Source organism: Drosophila melanogaster, chromosome 3L, assembly GCF_000001215.4.
Source record: "Drosophila melanogaster chromosome 3L".
NCBI lineage: Eukaryota > Metazoa > Arthropoda > Insecta > Diptera > Drosophilidae > Drosophila > Drosophila melanogaster.
Window position 1 is genome coordinate 15,652,467 of NT_037436.4, and position 24,707 is coordinate 15,677,173.

A 24,707-nucleotide genomic window follows, 5' to 3' on the forward strand; every position below is an offset into this window, starting at 1 on the left:
ACCTTTTGTTGTGAAACATCTGCTTACGCATTGGTTATAGTGTTTATATAAAGTCAGGTTCTGTCAAAGTCTTCGGTAGTTACCTAACTGATAAGTTCCAGTCAACAGCCAAAAAGTTTAATACTTAAATTATGCATACTACAGCAGTTGTGACCCTATTTTCTGGTAAGTACTAGGACTTTTAACTGTGTGTAGCAATGATCCACAATAATTAGCTTCAATTCTGGCTTAAAGTCCTGCTTGTGGTCTTGGTGGCTGGACAAAATCGGAACTGCGACGAGTTGACCCGGAGATGTGAACGCTGTGTGGAAACATTGAATAATGCAGCTGATCGTAACCTGCCCGTCCTCAATCAAGAGTGCAGAACTAAGACTCGGAACAATTGGCGTTGGAGGAATGTAGGACGTTGTGAGCTGACCAGGCTGAACTGCTTGGGTAAGTTGTATATATTGTAGAAGAATGCATTACTATATACTTATAATTATTTACCTACCATCTCATTTGCCATCAGGTTCTAATCGACGCATGAACTGTAATGATATTGCTGAACTCGCTGGCATGGATCGTATTAATTAATAATGATAAAAATGCTTGTTTATTGATTGAAAATAAAAACACCAGAGAGCATTGAAAACCAACTTGAATATATTATCAAGAATTTAGACGAGAAGAAACTCAATTTGTTTGCTAGGATTTGAAATGGACACTTACACTTACTTCTTCATCACAAGCAAGTGCTTTTCACGAACTTAATTCCATTTACCATCTCAAGTCATAATTTTATGACTTTAAGCATTTATTTAAATCAAGCCCATTCGCTTCGTGATGCTGCAAATTCAGTTCACCAAATTAAAGCCACAGTAACCAGCCAAAGAAACCGTAGTAGCTAGTAAAGCCGCAACCAAAACACAAAGGCCCAAACGCCCACCCAAAAATTGAGACAGACCAAGGCAAAGCGAGTGACGCCTTTTGTCCGATGGCCATTGACCAAAACTCTTGCATCTTTAGTCTGTTGCATTTTTGAATTTTAACTTCGTCTGCCTGTGAATGTACTTGCTCAGATTCAATTCCAAAGCGATTATCACCACTTAGCTGTCAACGACACGACGCCAAACTCCGGTCCAAAAAACCGGCTACGGAACCGAAACCACTGCTCCCCAGCCGAATCCAAGACCAAGTCGAAAATGTTTCCAAGTCCCAGACCAAGTACGAGTGCGAACGCCAATATCGCTGGCCAGGCACTTTGGATGTGGAGCTCTCTTGACAAAGGGCATGGCTGTTGAATGTGAGTGTCTACATGTGTACCTACTTCGCTGGCTCAAATAAAATTTACACTTACAAGTGGCGCTAAAGTCAAGTGCAATGCATTCCATATACCCCATCCCCATCCCCATCACCATCTCCAAATCCCCAACCCCGATCCATTCGGACCTCTTCTCTAACCACATTTTCCGACGTCAGCTGGCCAGACATGTCCAAAGTGGAAGGCAACGAAAAGGAAAGACTTTTCAAAACGGGAGGGGAGTGGCGAGGCGACGGGTGCGGCAAATGTGGTCAAGAGTTTTATAAACTTCATCATCATGGCCTGGTCTAAGCATTTCTCAAGTGCAGCGCCAAATGTTCAATTTTCAAATATTATATAAGCAGTTGGCACAGGCTGAGTGGAAAATCATCACCATCCATGCCCTTACTTTGTAGTGGGTATATTTGGTATCCAAAAAGCGCAAAGAATTACCACATTCAGTTTGATTTTGAACTTATTTAAAAATGGACTACGAGTTATTTTCGCAATATTTTATATGCCCCGCCGATGTGTCCCGCGTCTTGTACCGCCGATCAGTCCTGCAGGCCTGTACCGCCGACCTGTCCCACCAAAGTGTTCCGCCGACCTGTCCCGCTGACCTGTACCGTCATATCCCGGCGGGTCCCGCAATGTCTGATTGCAAAGCAATAAAATTCAATGAAAAATAATTAGGTAAAAATTATAGATCGTGTTGTCAGCTTTCTTCTTCAATCAACATGGTTTTTATTGGATGCAATCTTCCATCAGTATTTGTATTCGATTCACGGTAATACGAAGCTCTTTCCTAAGTTCCGCTTTTGGTGGACATCAATGGTGGACATGCAAATCACGAGCAGGAGCAGCCACATCCATTTTCTCCACTGCGGGGAATGACAGGTCCGGGTCCAAAATTCCCGGGAATTTCGGGATCGGGTAATAGAGGACTATCGGGATTCCAGCCTTGTGGGCATTGTGGATCGAATCCGCATTCTGCATTGTTGGGAATGACAGGTCCTGGTCTGCAAGGTCCGGGAAATGTGGGAGGCCAAGGACCGCCGGGATTCCAACCTGGTGGATTCCACGAGACACACCCGCAGGGCGTTCGAGAAGTTGTTGGTATTGTCACAATCGGACCTCCGGGATTCCAACCTGAAGGTTTTGTCGAACATTCGTCCGGTTTCTTGGTAGTCGTTGAAAAGCTTGGGATTATAGGACCGCCAGGATTCCATCCAGACGGGTGAGAGCTACTACATCCGCATGGTTTTCGGGTGGTTTTCTCTGGAGGAGGAGTGCTATTTGGTGGTTCGGTGTTCTTAGTGCTTGGTGGATTGGGTGGAAGAGTCTTCTGAGTGCTTGGTGGCTCAGTCCCTTGAGTAGTACTAGTCGACTTTATCTTTTGAGTAGTGCTTTCCGTACAAGTGCATGGTGGATTGGATTTTTGAGTAGTAATATCTGTAACCGGTGGTTCCGTCAATGGAGTAGTGCTCTCTGTGCAAGTACAAGTCGGGTTTGTCTTCTTAGTAGTGCTTTCCGTACAAGTACAAGTCGGATTTGTCTTTTGAGTAGTGCTTTCAGTACAAGTACAAGTCGGATTTGTCTTTCGAGTAGTGCTTTCAGTACAAGTGCATGGTGGATTGGATTTTTGAGTAGTAATATCTGTAACTGGTGGTTCCGTCCATGGAGTAGTGCTCTCTGTACAAGTACAAGTCGGGTTTGTCTTTCGAGTAGTGCTTTCAGTACAAGTACAAGTCGGATTTGTCTTTTTCGTAGTGCTTTCCGTACAAGTACAAGTCGGATTTGTCTTTCGAGTAGTGCTTTCAGTACAAGTGCATGGTGGATTGGATTTTCGAGTAGTAAAATCTGTAACCGGTGGAGGTTCCGTCCTCTTCGTAATACAAGGAACGGGTTTTCTAGGCTTCCTTGTTTTTGTGTGATGCCTCCGTTCTCTGGTATTGTGATGTATTGGTCTTGGTGTCTCACGTCTCCTAGGGATTCTCCCGCGCCTCCTAGTAGATCTCACAGGTCCTGGTCCACCCCTGTGAGGCTCCCTGTGTTCGTTGCGACCACCTTCATTGCACGGTTGGAGACCCAACGCTTTCTCAATTACCTCCAAGCAGGCATCACTGTGCTCTGCATAGTGCAGCAGAAAGAAGCTTACTAAAATGATCTTGTTAGCTAAATTATCTATCCATTTTAGTAATTCAACTTACCCACTAAGCAGACCACAGTTAGTTTCATGGTGAAACCCCTTTAGGAAGTTGTCGGAAACTGTTTGCATCCATACCTCCATAAAGAACTTATATACCGTTTAGAATGCGCCAGTTGACATGCCAATTGTGTCAATAACTGTAGGAAAAATGTAATTATAGACATGAACTCGGGCGGCTGCAAATTTTGGGACATGTATTAATAGGCGCCACTCTGTTTGCCCGTGTAGCATGGAAAATTTCCCTAAAGTTCGGATCTTCAGATGAACTCCCGTCTAGCGTTTGGACCAAAAGCATTGGCTGCAATCTCAGACAGCCAAATAATAAACTACCATTTTTTATGGCATCAAGAAAATCAAAAACATTTCGTTTGAAAAATTATGTTTTGGAGTAAGAAGGAGTGGAGTGAGAAGTTTTGAGGAACTGCCAGACGAGATGACGAGGATGCATCAAGTGTAAGACAAGCATGACGATGTGCACGATGTGCGTGCCTGGCTCAACTCATCGCGATGCTGGTCTGGACCCGTCTTTACGATAATGCCCCGTACGTGGAAGATGCTCTCGTGGTCGGGCGACTGTTGATTCCTGGAAGGGCTGAGAGCTGAGGGCCCAGAAAAAATTGAAGGCCAAGACCGCGACTACGACAAGAACATATCGCTTTATTGGCCGCACAGACAAGCTAGAGTAACCAAGTCAAATCTCTTCACATATGCATTTATTTGGACAAAATCACTTTTAATATTTTAGCTGCGCTCCCTTGTGGTAATCACAATGCTGGTGGGCATTCTTCTAAGTTCGCCTTGGCATCCCAGCAAGCTCGGCTATTACCAAGCAATCCAGTTTCCTCTTGTGAGCTGCAAATGCAGGAAAAAATTGTAATGCACTTTTGTAGATTGATGTCCGAAACAAACAGATTTGTGAAGTAAATGAAATAGTTTTTTCTCCTGTCCTCAAAATTTAATCAATTTGGTTTTTAAATTTACTTTTAGTCCAGAAGATGTATTTACATTTTTAAATTAAAATCTAAAGATCCATGCCAAAAACTTTAAAGGTAAGTGACAGTGTCATATATTTTAAATTTGAGGAAATCGAATTTTTTGTTTCACTTTTGAAAGTGTTTCCAAAAGTTTTTGGTTTGGTTTTTAAAAGTATTGGTTTTTTTTAACTTACCACTGCAAGCGATCACTTGAAGATCGCAGCGAGTCTGATTCTTCCAGATGTATCTGCCACGGACTTTCTCACGGCATCCCTCGTTCATGAACTCCACATTATTGATGGGATTATTGAGTCTTCGGATGCAAGGATTGCAAGTGTCCCTTAACTTTCGGCAGTCGGGACTTTGTCCATTAATAAGTACACAGCCAAGGAACAAGATGACGCAGATAATACTTGTCAATTGCATTTTTAAGCTTGTGTGCAAGTAAATCAACTAGAGATTTCCTTTTGGCTTAAAATAAAAAATCTCAGCTTTATATAAGTTGGAAACAAGGAAGTGTTATGTTCCAAATAGGACCACATCTGTTTTTCAGATGAATCTGACCTATTGAATTTGGATTGTTCATATAAAATTGTAAAAAAGATAAAGCCCTTGTACACCTGTTACAATTGTAAACGTATTCTTCCTTGATCGATGTTTACGGTATAAATACAGGGCGATATACTACGATATAGTCAGAGTAGTTATCAAGTTCACCTCAAAAACTTCTGCAATGTCAAAACTTCTGGTATTTTTGGGTAAGCTACCCTTATGAAGGAGAATACTTAGTTTTATAATTCCAATCCTTTAGCTTTCTGCTGCATATTGATGTGCCAGGTCCTAACTCAGGAAGCTTCGGGTCGCCAATTTTGCGATCGTTTATTCGCCAACTGTCTTCGTGAACAGCCAACCGTGGGAACAAGAGATGATACGGTGGATCTATTCAATTCATATTGCGGACGAAATAACCGAAACTGGAGGAAATTAACCCGTTGTGAGCTGGTCAAAGCCTCGTGCATAGGTAAGTAAATTTAATATTTATTTTATAGGATGTTTATTAAGATTTTGGCTCCTCAGTAACTATGGTTCGCTGCGAAAATGGGTCCTGCAAAAATGTTGCCGATAGCCTGCGGTCTTAATAAATTGCATTGTTTTACTCTTGTGAGATTGAATAAATATGTTGTCAGCCGAATTAAAAGAAAGGTTTTCAACGAGAGCAAATAAAGTGATTTTAATTTCCACTTTTCAATAATTGGCTTCTGTTTATAGTTATTTATATTTGTTTAAGCAATTGCCTTGATAACAATTGTTAAGCTAGCATGAATTGAACATTTACAGCATAGAATATAGTAAATAATATATAAGCTTTTTGTATACCTATGATAACACAATGAAAACGTAAACTTCTACTGGGCTGAAAGTTGCTTAACTCTTTTTTGAACAATCTATTTTCCTAACACCGTATACTTAGTATTTTTTAAACTTAATCTTTGTTAGAAACATTGCATTTGAATAGATTCATCTTGGGGACGCGCATCAAATAAGATAATCAACCACAAAGCGAATCTCAAACTATATCGGACTTACAAAAATCTGATTTCATTTGAATCGGAAAAGGAAAATTATTTGCTCAAAATACCGCTATATATATAGTAATGATATTCAAGGCAATTCCACAGCTGTTACTCATGTACTTATTTCTATATGTGCTATAAATATCTGACCAGAATTGGAGATCCATAATATTGTGTTAATGTAATATTGAACGTATTGATTTAAATTTTAACTTTAACTGGACTTTGACTTAACAGATAATTATTCCAAGTTAATTATTTTTCTAGAACGTGAATAAGCATGAATTACATTTGTCGTAATTAAGCCTGCAAGTCTAGTGTAGTTAACTTTATATATTACTTCGCTAGCTGTTTTAATATTTGTGAGATTTATATTATACTCCTTAAAAGCGTTGGCAATGGTAGTAAATCTATATAAACAAACAGAATTCCTGATAAATGCATTTTATTGAATTTCAATATATTTGCTTCAAGAAAATGAGAAACAAATATTATCCAGTCCCGAAAGTGAATATCATATGCTTTGGCCATATGCTACATTTATTATCCTGGAGGTCTTGGAGTCACTCTGCGCATTTTGGCAACATCGGCGATGACAACACAATTCATTGCTCGATTCGGAGCTGAAAATAACCAATTAAACATTGATGAAAGTGTTTAAAGTTAATGAAAAGATATTGGTTTACCCGAACAAGCTATCGCTTGAAGTTCGCAAAGATTCTGGTCCTTCCATACATAGCTGCCTCTAACTCTGTTTCTACATCCTTTATTTATGAAGTCCACCTTGTTGTAGGGATCATTAAGTCTTTGGATGCATTTCGAGCAAATATCCTTTATTTCCTTGCAGTCGGGCGATTGGCCATGGACTATCACACAGCCCAGGATCACCAGGAAGCAGACAGTCAACTTCATTTTCAAATCACTTATTGGTGATATACACTCTGATAAAACCATATTCAGAATAGGGCCTTATATATGATGGCCAACAAGGAAGCGAGGTCTTAAGTGTCCCCAATTTATTGAACATAAAGAATTTATTATTCATTGAATCTGGACAAAGAAACAGATATGATCCCAATACATGTGTTTAATGCAGTTGGGTTTTTAATTAATTCTGTAGCGCTTTTTGGACAATTACAAATGACAGCTTTAAGTGTATAGTTATGGGTATAAATACCACGGGACACGTTCCAGTGTAGCCAGTTTAGACCTTAAAACTATTTCAAGCGTTACGCCATGTTAAAACTTTTGCTGCCATTAGGTAAGTTCTATCAATAGGTATTTATAAAGTGGTAATAAAGCTACTTTCTCACAGCTATTGTGTGCCTGTTTATGGCTCACATACAAGCCAATCCCGAAGAAGCTAACAGGCGTCATAAAATCTGCATTCGCACCTACGATAAGTGTATTGAAAATGAAGCTAGGTTGGGAAAACAGGACGATACTTCAAAGTTCTTTAACGACTACTGTCGCCGTTCGGATTCTGGATGGTCAGATGTTAGCCGATGTGATCTTCTGCGAATAGCCTGTTTATGTGAGTGAACATCTCCAAAAGCTTAAGAAGGACCAAATATAATATTTTTCTAATTATTCAGCTACTGTGCGCGATTGCGAAACACCGACTTGCAAGAATGTTGCCCACCGCATGCGTCTTTGGTGAAAATTTTAAACCACCCTAAATAAACTGAAAGCGAGAAATGATATTTAACAAGATTCAATTTTGTATTCTTTATTTTTATTTAAAAGTAATATTTTAAGTTCTAGCTCTCATTAAATATTGCAATCGAATGGGTTGTTCTTTCTGCAAAACTTTGATATATTTTGTAATTCAATAAATGTATATTTTCTTGCTACAATATTTTAATGAAATATTTTAATAATCTCAAATCCCAAAATATAGGTTATTCTTTTGGTTACCTTTGCTAAGTAGAAGATAGATAACAATATATATTAAAAACTTGGACAAAGGTCGTTTTTCAGCTTGATTTAGCTCGATTTTGTCCAACTATGGACTTGCGGAAAATAAAATACACACAAGTACTTACATTGCTCGTACACACATAATTCTTTATTTATGTCTAAAAATATTGTTTAAAAAGACAAATAGCTTTAAATTTCTCTCAAGAGCTAAGAAAAATCAACGAATCCGTCTCATGCCTGTTAGTCTAGCCACATTCTCGCAATCCAGTCGGGTTTCATGATCTGCAATTTAAAACATTCATACTATATACTATACTTTTTAAATACTTATATATATTATACTTACTTTCGCACGCAACAATTTGCATATCACAACGCCTTACATCCCGCCAAATCCAACGTCCTCTAAGTTTCTCCCTACAATCGCTATTAATGAATTCCAGGTCGTTAATAGGATCCACCAAGCGGCGGGTGCAAGGACGACAATTTTCTCGAAGCCTGGTGCAATTTAAGCTCTGAGCCTTTATTGAAAGGCAGCAAAGGATAAGTGTTAAGGAAAAAACGCACAGATACCGCATTTTTATTACAACTGATAGCTGGAAACTGAGATAACTCGTTTTATACACGGGCGAACAGAGAAAAAACACTTGTATAATAATGAAAGTCAAATTAGAGCAAGGATAGTCCTACTGACATCGATTAGCATGTACAACAAAAGAATCATCTGAATAAAATGAAACTGGGAAAAGGTGTTCCTTTTATCATGGTAAGAAATCTTGATCCGATTGCCAATATAAATACAACCGCGCAGATAGTGTAGATCATATCAGATTGGAAAACTTAAAAATGTGGAAAATATTCTTGCTGTTGGGTAAGAGTTTTATTTTGTCAACGATTGTTTATATTTCTAACAACACATTTTTTTTTTGCAGTTCTTTGTATCCTGCAATTGTGCCACATTGATGCTCAATGGAGTCGAGTGTACTGTGAGAATATCTATAACGATTGTCAACGATTTACATCCAGAATAGGACGATTTGATGAGACTATAGATTCCTTTAATCGTCATTGTCGTCGGGAGCGCAGAGGAAGGTGGAACAGTGTGTCTCGATGTGAAATGGAAAAAGCCACCTGTCTTCGTGAGTCACATTTTCAATTTAAGTCTTATTCAGCGCTCACTGATTTTATATTTTAGTGATTTTTCGACGCTGTGATGATATGTCCTGTAACAACATTGCAGATGTCTTGGAATTGTAATCAAGTCTGGATAAAAAATGTTCTTTTGTTTAGCAACAGAAGATATTAACAAAAGCTTAAGCAATAACAGTCTGGCAATAAACGCATTGTTTTATCAAAAGTTAATAAAGGCAAACAAAGTAATTTTAAGGTCCAACTCTATAAATGCAGTTAAAATGGGAACTCATATTAAGTTAATTTAAAGATGTCAATCGTATCGGTGCTGATCGGTAAGCCTCTTTACTATATGGCTTTAATATTATTTAATACCTATTTCGCGTCAAAAGTTGTCAGTGTTTTTGTAGCAAGTGAAGGCAACTATTTTGGGGATTTATTCAAATGCAATGATTTTCTGCTAAAGTGTCAGGAAACTGAAATCATAATGGGAAAGTTCAATAGAATGACAAATGAGTTGAATCGAAACTGCAGCCAGGAAATTGGGTCCAAGTGGAGCAATATCACCCGTTGTGAATTTGAAGCTACAAAGTGTTTGTGTAAGAATCCATGCAAGTAATTTAATATACCAATTATAATTTTTAATTTTTATAAACTCTAGTGAACCAGATAAATGCAATGGACGCGAATTGTGATAATATTGCCGATATAATACATCTTTAAATATTAAAGTACAGAATAAAACATTACTTATTTAAATTTGAATCGTTTTTATTAGCATATCCACAAACTTTACAATTGCCTCCCCTAAATTCTCCATGAGCATTACTTTTGAGTGGAATATATTTTTCTTTTGCCCTTGGGGCATCTGCTGTCTCCTTGTTTACCTTCACATAAATCTCACCCTCGACAGGAGGAAATATTTATGAGCTAATCATTTTTAATTATCATCGAGCGACAACAAAAGCTGAGTAAACTTTTACTGGAAAATCTAATCACATGCTGGAACAGCGGACAGAAATAATTACGCCAAGACCTCGGGGCAAGAGGAGCAAAAAAAGCGAAGACTTCCAACTAAAATAAAAATAAAAATCAATTTCAGGGCATTTCCTGGCCACGTTGCACGTGCCACGTGCCAAAACAACAACAATAACAACTCGAGTGGAGTTTGGCTGGCTGGGGGGATTCCCCCATGTACATGTATATGCTGATAGCACTCGAACCCAAAATTTCATTACCATTTTGGGGGTAGCAGTTTTGTGCCCTCTGGCACAGAGTCAATTACTGCAAGGAAGCGAACGATGATGTCGTCATCCGAATCCGAATCCTTCTTCGAATCTTGGCAGAGGAAACACTCCACATAGTTGCTTAATATTTATCTAGCGTCAGTAATCAGCCATCCCCGACATGTGTCCATGATCTCGATAACAAACAAGACCAAAAGCAAACAGTAATCCCGGCAAACAAATCAGAGCAGACCAGGCAACCCAATGCGTTTTTAATAAACTCACAGTTAATAATAAAATTTTCAGTGAATTTGATTATGATTACAATCGCAGTGATGACAAGATTGAGAGATACAAATCCCCTCCTTTTTCCCAGCCGCCCCTCACCAAAGTTTTACTTCGTTAGGTGTTCGTTTGAGTTATTTCAGAATCAGAAACTGAGTGTGAAATTTGGCAGCTTGTTACAATTTTCCACCGGAGCGAGGAAGTAGGGAGCCTGCAACCATTGACCCTAATCATGTAGCAGCTTGTAAAATGCGAGCGTGAAAAGAAAATTGAAAAGTTAGTTCGACGCCCGGGTTTTCCGTCAGCCCCCCTAAAAACCCCCCTCCCGTGCTAGTTCGGTTTCTGAAAGGCTGTTGATTTGGGAAATTCCTTAAACTTGTCCGAAAGTCGGGTTGTAAAAGCCAAAAGTTGTTGAAGGTATATATGCTGGGATTATGGCAAGTTTTCTTAAGTACGAAAATGACGAAAGCTATTTGAGTTTTGCGAACTATGAGTGCAATGCGGTGTTCTCCAGCTTCATTTTGAATAGCTTAGGAGTTTTTGGGTTCAAGGAGCTATATTACGTAAGGAATAATTTAAATATAGTAGTATAAGGAACATCTGACAATACATCGATGCTTTATACGCTTACCTTAAAGATCCTTAAACAATATGCTAATTATTTATTGGCTATAAAGGAATTTAAACGCTGCTTGTGATGTATGCGATGTATGAACCCCTTTTCAAACATTTTCATTGTTATTCGTATCTTTTTGTGCGTCAATTTCACTTCCTCAACGCCTTACTTACAACTTTAATTTCTTTCGAACAAAGGCCTTTAAGAACACTAAAAAACACCTTCCGTGGGTAATCGACAGCACACTCCCCCCAGACAAAGGCCAAACCACCGAAACCCACCCAGTGCAGCGAACCACCCCCTTTTATGGAGCGCTCCCCCTTCCATAACTGCGAAACACCCCACAAAAAACCCCCCCAATAGATGGGCACACGTTTTGTTGCAATCCCGATGAGGAAATGCTAATCCGCATGTAATATTCGAAAATGATATGAAAATGCCAAACCAAACAACCACCCACCGGAGCAACCCGATTCCAAAAATCCAAAAATCCAGAGATCCATAGATCCAGAGTAAAGCAGCCAGGCTGAACGGAACCAACATTACTCAATGTCAACATCAAAATTGCTTTGGAATTCATGCATTCATTTATTTCGCCTTCAACAAAAAGGCAAACTAACGCAGTATAGAAATTTTCATTTTCGGCTGAGTTTTAATTCGGGGGAATCGGAATCTCCGGGGTCCTTAAATAGCTGAACAGCCGTTTGGGAATGAGAATGGGAACGGGAACGGGAACTTTCATGCTGATTAAAAGTGGCAACTGTGTCTACGGGGTTGCGATGCTTTTTTGAGTTTTTCGGTTTAGGTTTCGTGTTGCAACCTTTTTCCACTTGCCACCGAGGGTTGCCCCCGGACGCAACAGAAAGGGGATGACTCATCCTGCTCCTGGCTGCACTTGTCCTTTGCTATTAAACAGAAAAAATTTCGTCACAGACGGTGGCGTGAAATTTCGAAACGAATTCTCTAAACTCGCTCATTGTAATTTCTGTAATACGCGAGTGCATGGGCATGAGGCATGTGGCCAGGAAGTTTGTTTTGTGTTTAAAGTTATTAGAATTCAGTTGGTTGTTACGCGGCTGGAATTTGTGGTGGCTGCAAGGTGCCGGGTGGTGGGTGGTGGATGGTTGGTCCGACTTTGAGTGGGTGGGTCTACGCAACAGCTGGTGCTCCAGGGCCAGAATGCGACCAGTACTTGGCCGCAGTGTGGTCAATTTGAAGGACCCTTGTCTCGCCTCAGCACTTGTTTGTTTTTCGCCGATATGTTTGCGTGAGTGCCGGGGATTTTAATTCATTGGCAGGGCAAACAAAAGCGCAAAAGTCAAGCGATTTGCGATTTTAAAACGAGTGGAATGGGGTAGCTGTGATTTTAATAGCATGTACAAATTGCTCACTAATAGAAAAATCAAGCAAACAGTCAGATGCATACAAAAAAATTACAAGCAGAAAATACAAATTATTTTTAAAATATTCGTTATGGATTAACAAATGCTCGCGATCTTACATTTACTTCCTAAAAATAGTAGTTAGGATTTATAATGAATTCTTTCATTTTTAGTTAACAATTCTTAAATCGTAACATTCGTAAATAATGGAATATTGTTTTTAGCTATCTCGTTAAATCAATGGTTGGTTTAAGATTGCAGACTAGTCTGGAGAAAATGTGCACATCAAAAATCGCATTAAAGCGCTCCTTAAAACCAGTCGTTAAGTCCAAGTCTCGCCGACTTGATTCATGATTCATAAGTAATTGTTGAAATCTCAGTGCTGGCAAACAAAACAAATCCATAAAATTTAGCCGGCTAGACAGATAAATCGAGCAGAAAACGTCGGTGAAGCCGGCGACGTGTTTGGAGCTGTTGACATGCCACGAACTTGAAAACAATTAACGTCCGATTTTGATATGTGTAAGAGAGAGCTAATCGAAAACCCCCATCGACCAGACGGCCAGACAACAAACATGGGACAGTCCAGGTAACAATGTGATATTTGCCAGGCGACTGGGCAGCAAGGAGTCCTGGTTCACAGGACAAGTGTTTTCGGCGATAACAAAAGGTGTTGCACAAACGAGGTCCTGGCTAGCCGGGATTTATGTAAGAGGATGCACCTAGAAAAAATATAGAGAGTTGTATGGATAGGTCCAGATGCAATCTCCTACTTTCCCTAAAAGAGCAATGAAAAACAGGAGAAAAAAGTGGTTAAGTTAAATAAACAGTATTTTTATATTTTAGTGCACAGCATTTCCAAAAAATGTAAATTTAAATTAGGTAAACATAAGTCATTTAAGAGCAAATCGAGTCTTATTGATTTGGAAAATCGCAGTTGAGTCGAATTTATTTTTCCAGTGTTCAAATAAAACACCCATCGGTGCTGCGTGGGAGCGAGGACTGTGCTCATTAAACGTCAATTTCTAGTCGCCGACGCACATCAAACGCTGGCGAAAAGGACATCGCATACATCCCGCTGTGCGCGTGTCCTTTGAATTAGAAGCGATCCCAAGTCCATAATGCGGTCGGTCAGCTCGTTGTATCCCTACATATACTATATATGTATGTCCTTAGTTCATCTGGCGCGCCTGAGTTATGCGACCATTGTTCCCATCGCCTTTCGGCCAGTGAATTATTATCCCTTTCGCATATGTTGCGGCCAGGCATTGTCCTTTGGCTGCCTCGCCACATATCCTTTCAAATGTCTGTTGCTCGGACACGCCTTGGAAATTGGGCGTTTTGCAGTTAAACGTCGTTGCTGCAAAGTTTTTGGGGCGTGTTCGCCTCATAAATTGATTTTTGTTTCTGTAGAAATTTGGTTTCCTTTATTTTTGGGTTTTTTGTAGATTTTCTTTGCCTCGAATTTCATAATTATCGGGGCGTGTGCGAGCACTCTGGATACGTTTATTCCTTTTACCCGGATCCTGCACTTGTTCAACTTGTTCGAGGAGATACAAAAATCAATTTACCGCTTCGCCCTCCCCATCGATTGCCCGCCCAACACTCTGGGTTTTTTGTTTATTTTCTTGTGTATTTTTTGGCTGCGGTCAATGTTCTTGGCCAGGCCAGCAGTTGTGGTCAACCAAGTGTTGGACAGCATTATAAATATTTGAGCTTGCCCTTGCAGCTTACGGAAAACGAATGTCCGGAGCGGAGAAATTACTGCTGCAGTGCGTTGAATTGTTAAGGAATCTCGAGTGCTGAGCTTTGGCTCTTTTGCGGGTCGGTTGCTGATTTTATTTTCAACCATAAATCGTTGTAATGAAAAACTTGTTCAGACGCAGATTAAAGTTCATCGGGCACTCCATAGAAACTTTCAATTTATTGTGATAAGCTGACCCAGTTTTGGATTCATATTTTGATACAAATTGGTTGCAACATATCCTGAAAGTCAAACTTTCTGGACCGCTTCAGATAACCACAATTAAATGGCAACATAATATTGGGCAATTCTCTTCCACTTAAAAGTTTAAACTCCCCTTTGTTCCGAAATGGCTGGAAATTCAAATCTCGATTAGCCGAAATATCCTGTGGAGGCATGTCCTATCATTATATATCAACTCCGAAAGGGCTCTGCATCTATGAAAATTACACATTTGCCAACTGCTAATTGCAAGTCATAAATTAAACCCTCACCCGGCTCTCGAAAAGGACTAGAAAGCTCACAGGACTCTGGTCACTGGAGACAGGACACTGGGCGGTGATCCTTTCCGGCCCACCACACAGATATGAAAGTGGACTGAAGTGAGGGGTTGTCAAAAACTTTAGATTGCATTAAAACTGCTCATAGGCCGGCGGCGTAATTGTGTGGCCTTCACTCGGAAAAATGTGTTATTCGATTTATGGTAATTGAAGCTCTTTCTTATTTTTAATTTCACAAATAAAGCTCTGTCTAAAATGGAAAGTTTTTAGTGGTTGTCTACCTCATGACCCTTTTTAATATTATTATATATTATTATGTATATTATATATTTGCAGTAAGGTTTGTTTCTTAAATATATAGTGGATTTTAATCTATTTTAGATTGCGTTTGCTATTATTTCATTATTTATTATGTACGATTTCAGAGAGAATGCACAATATCATCTTTGACCAAAATTATAATTAACTTTGAGGGATTTTCTTTGAGTGCCGGATGGCTATCCTGTTTAATATGCGTCCTGCAACTAGTTGTAGACATCCGCACGCATTGTGATGCCGTGGCCAAAGCTTCAAAATATTAATTATGACAGATCTCCGGAACAGGCTCGCATACACACATATGTACTATGGAGCACGGCTCCGGGCGAATGCCGTTGGCGAAATTTGCATTTATATTAAAAACAAACAGCAAGGAGTCCGGGAATCTCGGCCAGAAGCCAGAAACCAGAAGCCAGAATCCGGGAACACGATGACAGCGCCAGCGACTTGCGGCGTAATCAAAGACACGTCACCAACAGGCCATGGACCAATTTGCAATCAACCGACACGCCCCACCACCCACCGACTAACGCCCACCGCCCATCAGGCAACCACCCCCGCATTCAGAGCCACCCACCGCAAAACTATTGCACTAAACCAAAACTGATTTCGTGGTCCGGACTTTAATTACATCTCATATATCAGAGAAGCGAAAACTTGTCGTGCGGAAGGGAAGCGGGGATCGCATAAAAATGATTTCGTTTTGATTGCAATAACTCCCCCAATTTTCTTGGCTAATCCCCCACCACCCGCCGCCCCACCCACACCCCTTTTTGGAGATGTGGCAAGTGCACTACTTGAGGGTTGTTCTACCCCCGAAAATCGCCGCACAACACAAGTGTTGCCAATTGTTTGTAGCTATTTTGTCCGGCGACAGCCTCCCAGAAATTGGCATCACAACCCCCAAAAATTATTAGATTTTATTGCATGTAGGAAAATGAAAATGGAAAATTTTTCATCACTCCTCGAGTAGCGGAGGGAAAAGTTGTGCGTAAGCGATTTATTGGAGAGCGTGACTGTCATTGTCCTGCGGCTGTTTTTAATATTTCCAAGTGGCTTTTGTGGCAAATTTTACGATTGTATTATGTAGTGTTCTGTGCATTTGCCATGGACCAGCTGGCTAACCCATCTATCTGAACCCACGAAAGGGTTGATTTCAGGGTGGCCCCCACAAAATGCAACGAGCCGTGAATATTTTGTCAAAATAAAAATTAGTTTGGGGATTTGCATTTGAATGGTATGCGGGGGATGCATAGTTCCACAGTTGGAAAGTTGGCAAATGAAACTTGGCTGGGAGTCCTGTCAACGGTTTCGGTGTATATAAATCTGTTTGCCATTTGCATATGTAATAAGTGCGAGGACATTTCACTGATGGGATACCCAGCATGATAATCAGGAAAAGGACCTCCTCCGAAAAAACAGAGAATATCAAACGAATTATGGTATGCTAACATGAATGCAAATGAACACGAGCACTTTTGAAATACTGTGGCAATGTGAGTGGTGTTATTATTGTGGCTGATATGAGATGGGATTGCTAGATTGCGATTATTTATTCTGCAATTTTAAAATATTATGCACTGCATAGCTGTCTGCACTAAACGCATTCCATTAATTAAGCTAAATTCAAATTGTAAGTATCAGGTTTGTTGGAATTTATCTAGGATGGCCGTGAACTTATACAGTTGATTTGCTTCAAGCATGGACAATTTTTTTTGCATTGATATAATATTTTTTTAAATTGCACCAAAAGTCGAAATAATCCCAAATACCTAAATAGAAAGCATTGGAATATTTTCAGGTAATAAATATCTAAGGGTGACTTAAGAACGTGACTGTGTGGTCAGCTCAAGTGGAGATACGTATCTCGTATTTGCATCATATCTCACGGTTCATTCACGTACTCAAAGATACTCATCTGAAGCTGCTAAGTGTAAGTGCAAACGAAGAGCCGGCACTTGAGGTAACTAGATCAGTCATCGGCAGTTGTTCAACCAGAGAATCGTTCTTCTCGTATTTAGTTATGGGGAAATTCTACAATTTTCAGGCACCTACTTTAAAGACCATTCAGCGCACGCCCTTGTTAGCATACAAATGCGAACCTACCGAACCTAAATCCTCTTAAATGGACAAGACTTGCTATAATTTCCATTGAGGTTCATGTTCAGGTTCGGCATCAGGTTTGTTCGGGGCAGGAACGAACAGCTTGCTTTTGTCTACGAGAGCCGTCTGGCATTGGGTTACACAACTCCGAAAACTCAAACAGATGCCAGTCCGAGTTTCGTAGACTGAGGATGGGGCATTTAGCGCATCCTAACAACTGCTACATGACACCATATTATTAAATTAAATGCAGACACGCGTTCGGGCCACCAAAATCGTATGGTTCTCTAGCCTTTGGACTTGGACGAACAGATGGAGCCGAAGTCTGCTGACCATTAATTCCGGCCAACTAAATGGTCAGCCGCAGTCTCCGTGGCCAAGTCGCAGCTTCTCCTTCAGCTTGTTAAACTAACAAGCCAGCATCGCGGTTCCAGGAAAGGCAATCATCTGTATACCGAGATAATGAAAACGAGCCAAATGAACGATTTTTAATTATACTTCTGATGGCCTGGTAGCGATAAAGATCTGATCACATATCATGTAACGTTAGGAAAATCTCTGACATTCAATGAGGGAATACGCATCTGCGGGATTAACTTTCTTCTTGGGATGCATAATTTCATAATTCAAATGGAATATATAAAGGTAAAAAGTCACCTGCGCACTGCTTGAGATCAACAAAACACTAAGCAAAAAGTTTGATTCTTACTTAATTTAAAAGAATACATTTGTATTACATTACGCTAAGTAAGAAATAAATAAGAAAGACAATAAAGACAATTAATTACTGAATAATATTAATGTAGAAACAATTTAAATAAATTTTTAAGCATTCAAGGGCATAAACTATTTATATGATAAAATACAAGAATGTAATATTTAAATTTATATAACATGGCTTCCATTTTGATTTAGTTCGATGTATCCTTTGTTAATAATAGCTAAGCTTTAAGTGTACTTTTTAAAATGGCTTAAAATCACTTAAAATTCCCATTTTCTCTTAGTGTACAATCGCGACCTGTGCTGCATTGCCCCTTGTCCTGATGATCATTGATCAATGATCGTGCCTCCTGCCGTCTGGCAGCTACCTGCGGCACTCGGGGCCACTTAGTGATTTTGGCCGTTGTTTGTTGACCTGGCCAAACAGCTGCCACTACTTTTTTTTCGGGCCCAGACGACTCCACAAAATTGATGACGACAGGTTGCCAGGGCAAAAATAAAAATGGTAAAGAACGATCGCAGAGGGCTGATCCCTTGGAACAGGGATTGGGATTCGAAAAGTCAGGATCGTCTGCTGATCTGACGTTAATCGACTAAATTGTAGCAGCTGAACTGTCAGTTTAGTTAAGTGGGCTGTGCCTCAACGGCGAAGGATACTTTTGGCGTGATATATTACTGGCCAACATATCGATGACGAGTTGGCGATAAAGTCCTTCCTGCCCAGTCTAGATGTATATTCCGTGTCGCGCCTGCTCTCATTAGGTCCTTGATTAATGATAGTTCTGCTCTCGTTTGGGGCTTTATTGTCGCGCCTTTTGGCCAACGCAATTTTATTGCCTTCAATTTTGCAGTATCTATAGTGTCGCCGTCTTCATCGTTGCCCCAACTTCATCATCAGATTCTCGCTCTTTTCGGTTTCTTGTTCCTCGTCGCGTAATTAGTCTCGTTTGTTGTCATAAATTTTCAGTAAATTTTGTTGAAAAGTCGCATTTAATTGCACTGATTTACAGTTTTGTGTTTTTGCAGCTTGGTTGGTTGGCTGGGTTTTTGGTTTGTGTTTTCGGTTAGGTGTTTTACCACTTGCCTCACATAATTACGTGCAAAATTAATGATGCTTGTGGCTGGGCTATGTGTAGCACTTTAAGCAGCGGAAGACAAATATTTCGGCCTTAGTTTTTATGATGTTTTCTTTTTTTGAGTCTGCTTTTTTTCCAGCCTTTCAAGCAGATCGTTAGCCAAATTTAATGAATTCAGCAGGTGCAATTTGATAATTCCATGTGAGAAGGATGTTGTCTGACTGCGATCCTGCGGTTAGAATGTGTAATGATGCTGAGAATGAAAGCAGAGCAGCAAGGTGCAACTCGGATTGATGGATGCGGTGTCCTCTTGACCGTAAATTATCGTTAGACACAATTTGTGGTCCATAATTTGGATTGGATATGTGAAGCTTTGGCAGACTAATTTATTGAGATTGCCTTGCAAAATTGTAGAATTTATTTCAGTTAAATAGAAACCTCGGACTTCGTCTTTCCTTTCAATTTTCTCTTTGTTTCTTAATAGAATGTGCTCAGCGAAAGTTGCTTTTCACAGCAGATTATTTTATGAAGTGGCGAAAAGCAATTAGTTTCCTTTGACTAATAATTAATGGGTAAAGAGTAAGACCACTCCTTTAACTTCCCTATACATTTTTTTTTTTGCATTGGTAGAAGAGTTTATTCTTATTGATGATATTTCTATCCACAAATTAAAATTCTATTAAAATTTCTCTCTATATTAAATACTTATCCAATATAGCTAATGATTTTCTTTATCATAGATCTAAAACAAAGAAATGAACGGAACGTTATTACTTCAAAGCAGCATTCTCAGCCAAAATTCGACTTCTCATCGGGAGCTTCCCCGTCTGCAGAATAATTGAAACTCATCAAGTTTTATTTGGTTGTCGGAAGGTGGCGGCTTAGCCATCATTAATGCCCTTATCACGTACTTTAGGGCGACAGAAGCGACACCCCACAGCAAACCCCCCTCAATTACATATCCAATCCGAACGAATCCATCGAATCCTAAGCATTGTTCGGGGGAACACCTTACCCCAAGGATTTGTCTTAAAATTGCCACCCTTAATTACTTGTAAGCTTCCCCGGGTCATCCCCCAGAAAAAGTTCAGCCTGCTTGACTTTGCAATTTGGAAGTGCAGCGACTCCCACTTTCGCCCCCTCGTGCCAAGGACACCCCAGTGGGCTGACCATTGATTAAATTGATGATGTTTGATGACTCCTGAAGTCGATTTCATCGTAGATTTCGCCCGTTAACAATATGGATGTGGAAATGGGGACCACATATGGTGAACCACCCCCCGCTCATTATGCTGCATTCGACATGCATCAGGAAGCCTTTAAGTCAGATTTTGGAAGCGGATCTCTAACAACGCTACTGTTTGTTGGGCTAACTCTATGCACTTAGAAAAATATATAAGGCTAGCGAATTACTCTAATATTTAAATCAATTTTTAGCAATGTTAAATAATGCATACAAAACCATTCCTGCTTTTGTAATGTGGCGTTTGGTGTGAATTTTATCCATTACCAAACGTCGCTGTGTTATTATAAATTTTATTTTATAGTGTAAGAAATACAGAGGGCAAGAAATTTAATTTGGTTGAAAAGGGAAGTGAGAGAAGAGGCTCCACGGCTCTTCCCATATTAGTTGGCATGACTAGACTAGGTCAGCCGTCTTAGGCGGCATTCTTTTGAGCCTGAACTCCCTGCTGACCTTAATTAATCTTCGGAACTGAGATGACTGCGATGGGCTATACCGAACAGAACCTGGCACCAATATCCGAGTGGAATGCAACTGGGAACTTGGCACCGGCAACGTGCAACGTGCAACTTGCAACGCGACTGTGAAGCCAATGTTGATTAATGTGGCCGCGTGACTGGGCGGATTTTCCTATTTTTCCCAGTTGCTGTTCGGGAAATGAGTTGCACGAGGCGTGCTATCAACTAATTGCACCGCATTGTTGCGATGGACGAGATATCCAGAGGTACATATCGGGAGAAAAGTGGAAATTCCAATGCAATTGCCACAGAGAACTTCCGCATGGCAGACGCTGAAAGGCGAATCTCAATGCAAATATATCTCTCCCACCAGTTTGAGGGTCCATCGCTGACTTTGAGTCAAACTCGGACTCAGAGTGCTCCGGCTCCTTCAACGGATTGTGACAAACGTCCCGGGGGTGCAATATATTCCACAGACTGTAATGAAAGTGTGAATGAAATGCTCCATGGCCCTCTGTTCGGTGCGGTACTCCTTTTGCCAGCACAAAAACGGATGTAGAAAGTTCAAATAGAATTTAACCCCAAGCGCATATTTATACCCATGTTTCCCACACCTCGACGACGCTTTCACACTTTCAGCGTAAAACAAATACCAAATGAGACAAGTGTGTGCGGGTGGGTTAAGTGTGCGGTGCCGGGGAATCCCCTCCTTTTTCACCACATTAAACCCTTCTTTGGCTTGCTGAAAATGACCCAAGGTAAGAGGAGATTTCCTCGGTGGCTTTGCATGCAGGTGAAAAGCGGATTCAGCTTGCCAGCTACCTCTATATACTTATTTTTTGTGTGTGTGTCTGCTGAAGGTTGTTAGCCCGGGGCCAGATGCGAAAGTTCAGCTGGATGATATGTCAATGATATATCAGGAAGTTAGGGAAAGTTGGGCCATTGCTGCAGCTTAAATTCGCTTCAACTGAGAAGTGATCACTTACCAAAGCATGTTGAAAGCCGGTTGTGGAAAATTCAAACGAAAATACATTATTTATAACTTTACAGACTAATATGATAGCATAGCCAGGAGCTTATACTTTGCCTAATTGGTCAAATGCACGGGGAAGTCTTTGAATAAGAAGTATTTCTTAGATGCAATAATTTTTATAATATATATTTACAATTAATTGTATTAATATTCTCTACGGTCCAAATACCCAGAGTTCACGTACAATTTGCCAAATTTCCATTTTCCTTGTCTCCTTCTCGGCTAAGCGCCTTCATGTTAATTAATTTTCCTGTCTAACTTTTCAATTCCAAAACGCGGTTGTCCACATCCTAGTCACTTTGAGTTCAGCCCCCGCCCCGCCCCCTCCTTGAATGACAGATCACCGAAACCACTTGAGCCATATAGAGCCTGTCAGCTGAACTCAACCAGAACTCAGTTTAACTGAAGCCGAAACCGTAGCACAAACCCAAAGAAACTATAACAATAAAGACCGGAAATTAAAGTGTGAAAGCGGCAGGCAGGAAGTTGCCTTGATTGCAAGTTTAGAAGTGAATACTCACCCCATTCACTTTAGCTTATGTACCTCCAAGCTGGTATCTCGCATCTGACAAATAGAAAAGTTTACAAATGCATTTCAACTGCCGACTCTAAAACAGAGGGATTCGGTTGAACTGGAGTTACGAGTAGTTTGAGTTGTCCGCCGTCCCTGATTGAATGTTAAACATTTAATTTAAACTTGTCCACAGGCAATCGCCCAACCCCAGAGTCCTATGCAACCCAAGAAACCCACCGAGCAAAACCAGAGTCGATGTGAGATTCGGATTTGAGACGTAATTTATGCACGCACATCAATTCAAATGCATCTAATTTGGTAAACAGACCGAGGAGATGGCGGGGGTGATTCGAAGGAGACCGATTTGCACTGCAAGAAATACTATTTTCTATCACTTTCAAAATGATACACTAATTCAAACTATTTCGGTTCCGAAACCCAACAAAAATGCATTAGATTCGCAATAGCACTATTGTATTAGAATAACACAATTACAATTTGTAAAATTTTTTTAAAAAACAATGTGATGTGATCACACTTGTTGTGTTTTTTTCTCAGTGTCCCGACAAAGTTTCAGTCACACCTGCCTGCCACTCGACAGACAATCGGCTTAAAATAGTTTTCATTTGTTTTCGGCGTAGAGTGCAACATGTGGCATTGGCAACGCCACTAAGTAGCCCCAGTCTGCATCATCAGCATCTGTTTAGGGAGTCGCATCAGCCCCTCCTCCAACTCCAGAGCTCCTGGGTCTCCCAGTCCCGAACCACATCCATTTTGAGTAGTTCGTCTCGCCTCGCTTGGCTGCCGTACATGCAGCTCATTTAGTTGACATTTATTAACGTCACATAGCGCGCAATGTTTGACAATTAATTAGGCACTCTCAGATGCCGAAAGACGGGTCCTAAACTGCAGCTTCGGGTGCATGTACAAATATGCAGATACAGATACGAATGCCTAAATAGATACAGATACAAATGTCGGGGCATATGAGCAACTTGAACTTGAATTTCGATTTATTTCCAGTTTTGTTTGGGTCCTAAATTAGATCGGATTTAATTTCGAAGTGTTATTTTTTCAATGATGCTATGTTCGGGAATAATCGATGGTGTATAAGGATACGTAAAAAAGGAAATTACATCTAATGGTTCTATAATATAATATAATTATCTGATAATCTTAACAAATAAATGATATGAAAAGCAAGATATGATAAAGATCTCATATTCATTTAATCCCTACCGCAAGCACACTGCAAAATTCTCATTATGGAAGTCCCCTTTAGGGCGAATAATTTTAATCTGCTAATTCAACAATCATTCAATTTTAAACCCCCTTAAGATACGCCACTTGAGTTCCTTCCTTTTTGGTCCTGTTCCTGCTCGCAAGGAATGCAAACGAACTGCCCCGAATCACAGCAATTTTCAAAGTAAACAGACAGAAATTTTTTCCTCTGAGTTATCCAGACAGAGTGAGAAAACGGGAACTTTTATTTATAAAACACTCGAAACGAGAAAAAATGTCCAAACTGTTTTTCGGGCATATTGACGCTTGGATTTCCCAGGCCGGCAAAGATGGGGGAAAAATAAAAAACTATGAAAAGCAATGCAATGTGAAGAGATCAAACAGTCGGCTGAAAGTCCTACGCTTGGGCCAAAGTTTGTTTTGCTTTTTTCCTTTTTGGCAAATGTCACATGAAAAATGCGTTTGCTGTTTGCCAAAAACGCCGGCACTTTGCATGGCTCACCCTCACTCTCGGAAAATCAGTCCGAAAAGCTCTACCCGCAGGACATTCTATTCTTCAGCTTCTCAGTTCAGCCAAAAGGATGGTGGTGTTGGTCTTCTTGCACGAAATTTCCATTTAATGTGTTTGCCCAAAGTATTAAAAGGCAAACGACGATTGAGTATCGGAAAGTAGTAAAGCAAAGTTGGGAGCGAAGCTCTGGGGTGTCCATGAACATAACACTGAAGTTGCGCTCCTTGTTCACACCGGGAGAAAATTCGAATTAATCTAATTAGTTATAACTACGAATGGACTCATAGATAATTATTAAATTTCGAATATATCAGAATATAATTATATAAGTTCAAATCAAGAATTTAAAGACGATCTTTTGCACATTAAATTGATTAGAAATTATTAAAACTTATTTGCAAAGAAAAAGAAATCCACGTCTTTGTGCTAAATTATTTAAAATGTACCTAGATGTTGCTAAGAACTGAATCCATAAATTAAATACATATTGCAGATACTAGTTAATAGAACGGCCCTCATTATTATTGTCTCAATTAAGTATAACTTCCATGTAAACTGCACGAATTTCTACAATTGAAGTAGATATGCCCCATATGACTATGAACTAGCCTCTAAAGGCTTACCAATTTACTTAGTATTTCTCTCA

General features: G+C 40.0%; 9 protein-coding genes across 10 annotated transcripts; 5 read left to right on the plus strand and 4 right to left on the minus strand.

Moving 5' to 3' along the window:
* Positions 1-70: 70 nt before the first annotated feature.
* Positions 71-630, plus strand: Eig71Ed (Ecdysone-induced gene 71Ed). The gene is made up of 3 exons (NM_079367.4): positions 71-165; positions 235-435; positions 512-630. Exons 1-3 carry the CDS (start codon positions 132-134, stop codon positions 574-576), a joined length of 300 nt encoding a protein of 99 aa, NP_524091.1. The 5' UTR covers positions 71-131; the 3' UTR covers positions 577-630.
* A 1,375-nt stretch (positions 631-2,005) lies between these two features.
* Eig71Ee (Ecdysone-induced gene 71Ee) lies at positions 2,006-3,544 on the minus strand. Its single transcript, NM_079368.3, has 2 exons — positions 3,493-3,544; positions 2,006-3,439 (listed from the first exon to the last, which is right to left on the minus strand). Exons 1-2 carry the CDS (start codon positions 3,518-3,520, stop codon positions 2,130-2,132), a joined length of 1,338 nt encoding a protein of 445 aa, NP_524092.2. The 5' UTR covers positions 3,521-3,544; the 3' UTR covers positions 2,006-2,129.
* Positions 3,545-4,188: 644 nt separating this feature from the next.
* Eig71Ef (Ecdysone-induced gene 71Ef) lies at positions 4,189-4,924 on the minus strand. The gene is made up of 2 exons (NM_079369.3): positions 4,660-4,924; positions 4,189-4,343 (listed from the first exon to the last, which is right to left on the minus strand). Exons 1-2 carry the CDS (start codon positions 4,889-4,891, stop codon positions 4,279-4,281), a joined length of 297 nt encoding a protein of 98 aa, NP_524093.2. The 5' UTR covers positions 4,892-4,924; the 3' UTR covers positions 4,189-4,278.
* Positions 4,925-5,161: 237 nt separating this feature from the next.
* On the plus strand, positions 5,162-5,683 carry Eig71Eg (Ecdysone-induced gene 71Eg). The gene is made up of 3 exons (NM_079370.3): positions 5,162-5,223; positions 5,277-5,486; positions 5,543-5,683. Exons 1-3 carry the CDS (start codon positions 5,199-5,201, stop codon positions 5,602-5,604), a joined length of 297 nt encoding a protein of 98 aa, NP_524094.2. The 5' UTR covers positions 5,162-5,198; the 3' UTR covers positions 5,605-5,683.
* A 786-nt stretch (positions 5,684-6,469) lies between these two features.
* Eig71Eh lies at positions 6,470-6,975 on the minus strand. The gene is made up of 2 exons (NM_140537.5): positions 6,726-6,975; positions 6,470-6,662 (listed from the first exon to the last, which is right to left on the minus strand). The coding sequence occupies exons 1-2, from the start codon at positions 6,949-6,951 to the stop codon at positions 6,583-6,585; spliced, it is 306 nt and encodes a 101-aa protein (NP_648794.3). The 5' UTR covers positions 6,952-6,975; the 3' UTR covers positions 6,470-6,582.
* Positions 6,976-7,240: 265 nt separating this feature from the next.
* Positions 7,241-7,885, plus strand: Eig71Ei. Of its 2 annotated transcripts, none has more exons than NM_001274960.1 (3): positions 7,241-7,300; positions 7,355-7,573; positions 7,635-7,885. In NM_001274960.1, the coding sequence occupies exons 1-3, from the start codon at positions 7,276-7,278 to the stop codon at positions 7,697-7,699; spliced, it is 309 nt and encodes a 102-aa protein (NP_001261889.1). In that variant the 5' UTR covers positions 7,241-7,275; the 3' UTR covers positions 7,700-7,885. The 2 variants fall into 2 exon arrangements, with proteins under 2 accessions (NP_001261889.1, NP_648795.2); NM_140538.3 differs by having other exon boundaries at positions 7,635-7,748.
* Positions 7,886-8,082: 197 nt separating this feature from the next.
* On the minus strand, positions 8,083-8,549 carry Eig71Ej. Its single transcript, NM_140539.1, has 2 exons — positions 8,306-8,549; positions 8,083-8,241 (listed from the first exon to the last, which is right to left on the minus strand). The coding sequence occupies exons 1-2, from the start codon at positions 8,535-8,537 to the stop codon at positions 8,177-8,179; spliced, it is 297 nt and encodes a 98-aa protein (NP_648796.1). The 5' UTR covers positions 8,538-8,549; the 3' UTR covers positions 8,083-8,176.
* A 232-nt stretch (positions 8,550-8,781) lies between these two features.
* On the plus strand, positions 8,782-9,343 carry Eig71Ek. Its single transcript, NM_140540.3, has 3 exons — positions 8,782-8,830; positions 8,892-9,098; positions 9,155-9,343. The coding sequence occupies exons 1-3, from the start codon at positions 8,806-8,808 to the stop codon at positions 9,214-9,216; spliced, it is 294 nt and encodes a 97-aa protein (NP_648797.1). The 5' UTR covers positions 8,782-8,805; the 3' UTR covers positions 9,217-9,343.
* A 57-nt stretch (positions 9,344-9,400) lies between these two features.
* CG43082 (uncharacterized protein) lies at positions 9,401-9,813 on the plus strand (the record flags this gene model as incomplete). Its single annotated transcript, NM_001259845.1, has 3 exons — positions 9,401-9,425; positions 9,483-9,689; positions 9,752-9,813. The coding sequence occupies 3 exons, from the start codon at positions 9,401-9,403 to the stop codon at positions 9,811-9,813; spliced, it is 294 nt and encodes a 97-aa protein (NP_001246774.1).
* Positions 9,814-24,707: the final 14,894 nt, after the last annotated feature.

Bases quoted from the DNA above. Each gene is read 5' to 3' on its own strand.
- Eig71Ed (NM_079367.4), top strand. From the start codon at position 132: ATGCATACTACAGCAGTTGTGACCCTATTTTCTG. The intron at 166-234 runs GTAAGTACTAGG...TCTGGCTTAAAG, and splicing joins AGTTGTGACCCTATTTTCTG to TCCTGCTTGTGGTCTTGGTG. The intron at 436-511 runs GTAAGTTGTATA...ATTTGCCATCAG, and splicing joins GACCAGGCTGAACTGCTTGG to GTTCTAATCGACGCATGAAC.
- Eig71Eh (NM_140537.5), bottom strand. From the start codon at position 6,951: ATGAAGTTGACTGTCTGCTTCCTGGTGATCCTGGGCTGTGTGATAGTC. The intron at 6,663-6,725 runs GTAAACCAATAT...GGTTATTTTCAG, and splicing joins TCAAGCGATAGCTTGTTCGG to CTCCGAATCGAGCAATGAAT.
- Eig71Eg (NM_079370.3), top strand. From the start codon at position 5,199: ATGTCAAAACTTCTGGTATTTTTGG. The intron at 5,224-5,276 runs GTAAGCTACCCT...CCAATCCTTTAG, and splicing joins AAAACTTCTGGTATTTTTGG to CTTTCTGCTGCATATTGATG. The intron at 5,487-5,542 runs GTAAGTAAATTT...TTGGCTCCTCAG, and splicing joins GGTCAAAGCCTCGTGCATAG to TAACTATGGTTCGCTGCGAA.
- Eig71Ek (NM_140540.3), top strand. From the start codon at position 8,806: ATGTGGAAAATATTCTTGCTGTTGG. The intron at 8,831-8,891 runs GTAAGAGTTTTA...TTTTTTTTGCAG, and splicing joins GAAAATATTCTTGCTGTTGG to TTCTTTGTATCCTGCAATTG. The intron at 9,099-9,154 runs GTGAGTCACATT...TTTATATTTTAG, and splicing joins GGAAAAAGCCACCTGTCTTC to TGATTTTTCGACGCTGTGAT.
- Eig71Ej (NM_140539.1), bottom strand. From the start codon at position 8,537: ATGCGGTATCTGTGCGTTTTTTCCTTAACACTTATCCTTTGCTGCCTT. The intron at 8,242-8,305 runs GTAAGTATAATA...TTTAAATTGCAG, and splicing joins GCAAATTGTTGCGTGCGAAA to ATCATGAAACCCGACTGGAT.
- Eig71Ei (NM_001274960.1), top strand. From the start codon at position 7,276: ATGTTAAAACTTTTGCTGCCATTAG. The intron at 7,301-7,354 runs GTAAGTTCTATC...ACTTTCTCACAG, and splicing joins AAAACTTTTGCTGCCATTAG to CTATTGTGTGCCTGTTTATG. The intron at 7,574-7,634 runs GTGAGTGAACAT...CTAATTATTCAG, and splicing joins TCTGCGAATAGCCTGTTTAT to CTACTGTGCGCGATTGCGAA.
- Eig71Ef (NM_079369.3), bottom strand. From the start codon at position 4,891: ATGCAATTGACAAGTATTATCTGCGTCATCTTGTTCCTTGGCTGTGTA. The intron at 4,344-4,659 runs GTAAGTTAAAAA...CTGCATTTGCAG, and splicing joins TCAAGTGATCGCTTGCAGTG to CTCACAAGAGGAAACTGGAT.
- Eig71Ee (NM_079368.3), bottom strand. From the start codon at position 3,520: ATGAAACTAACTGTGGTCTGCTTAGTGG. The intron at 3,440-3,492 runs GTAAGTTGAATT...AGATCATTTTAG, and splicing joins AACTGTGGTCTGCTTAGTGG to TAAGCTTCTTTCTGCTGCAC.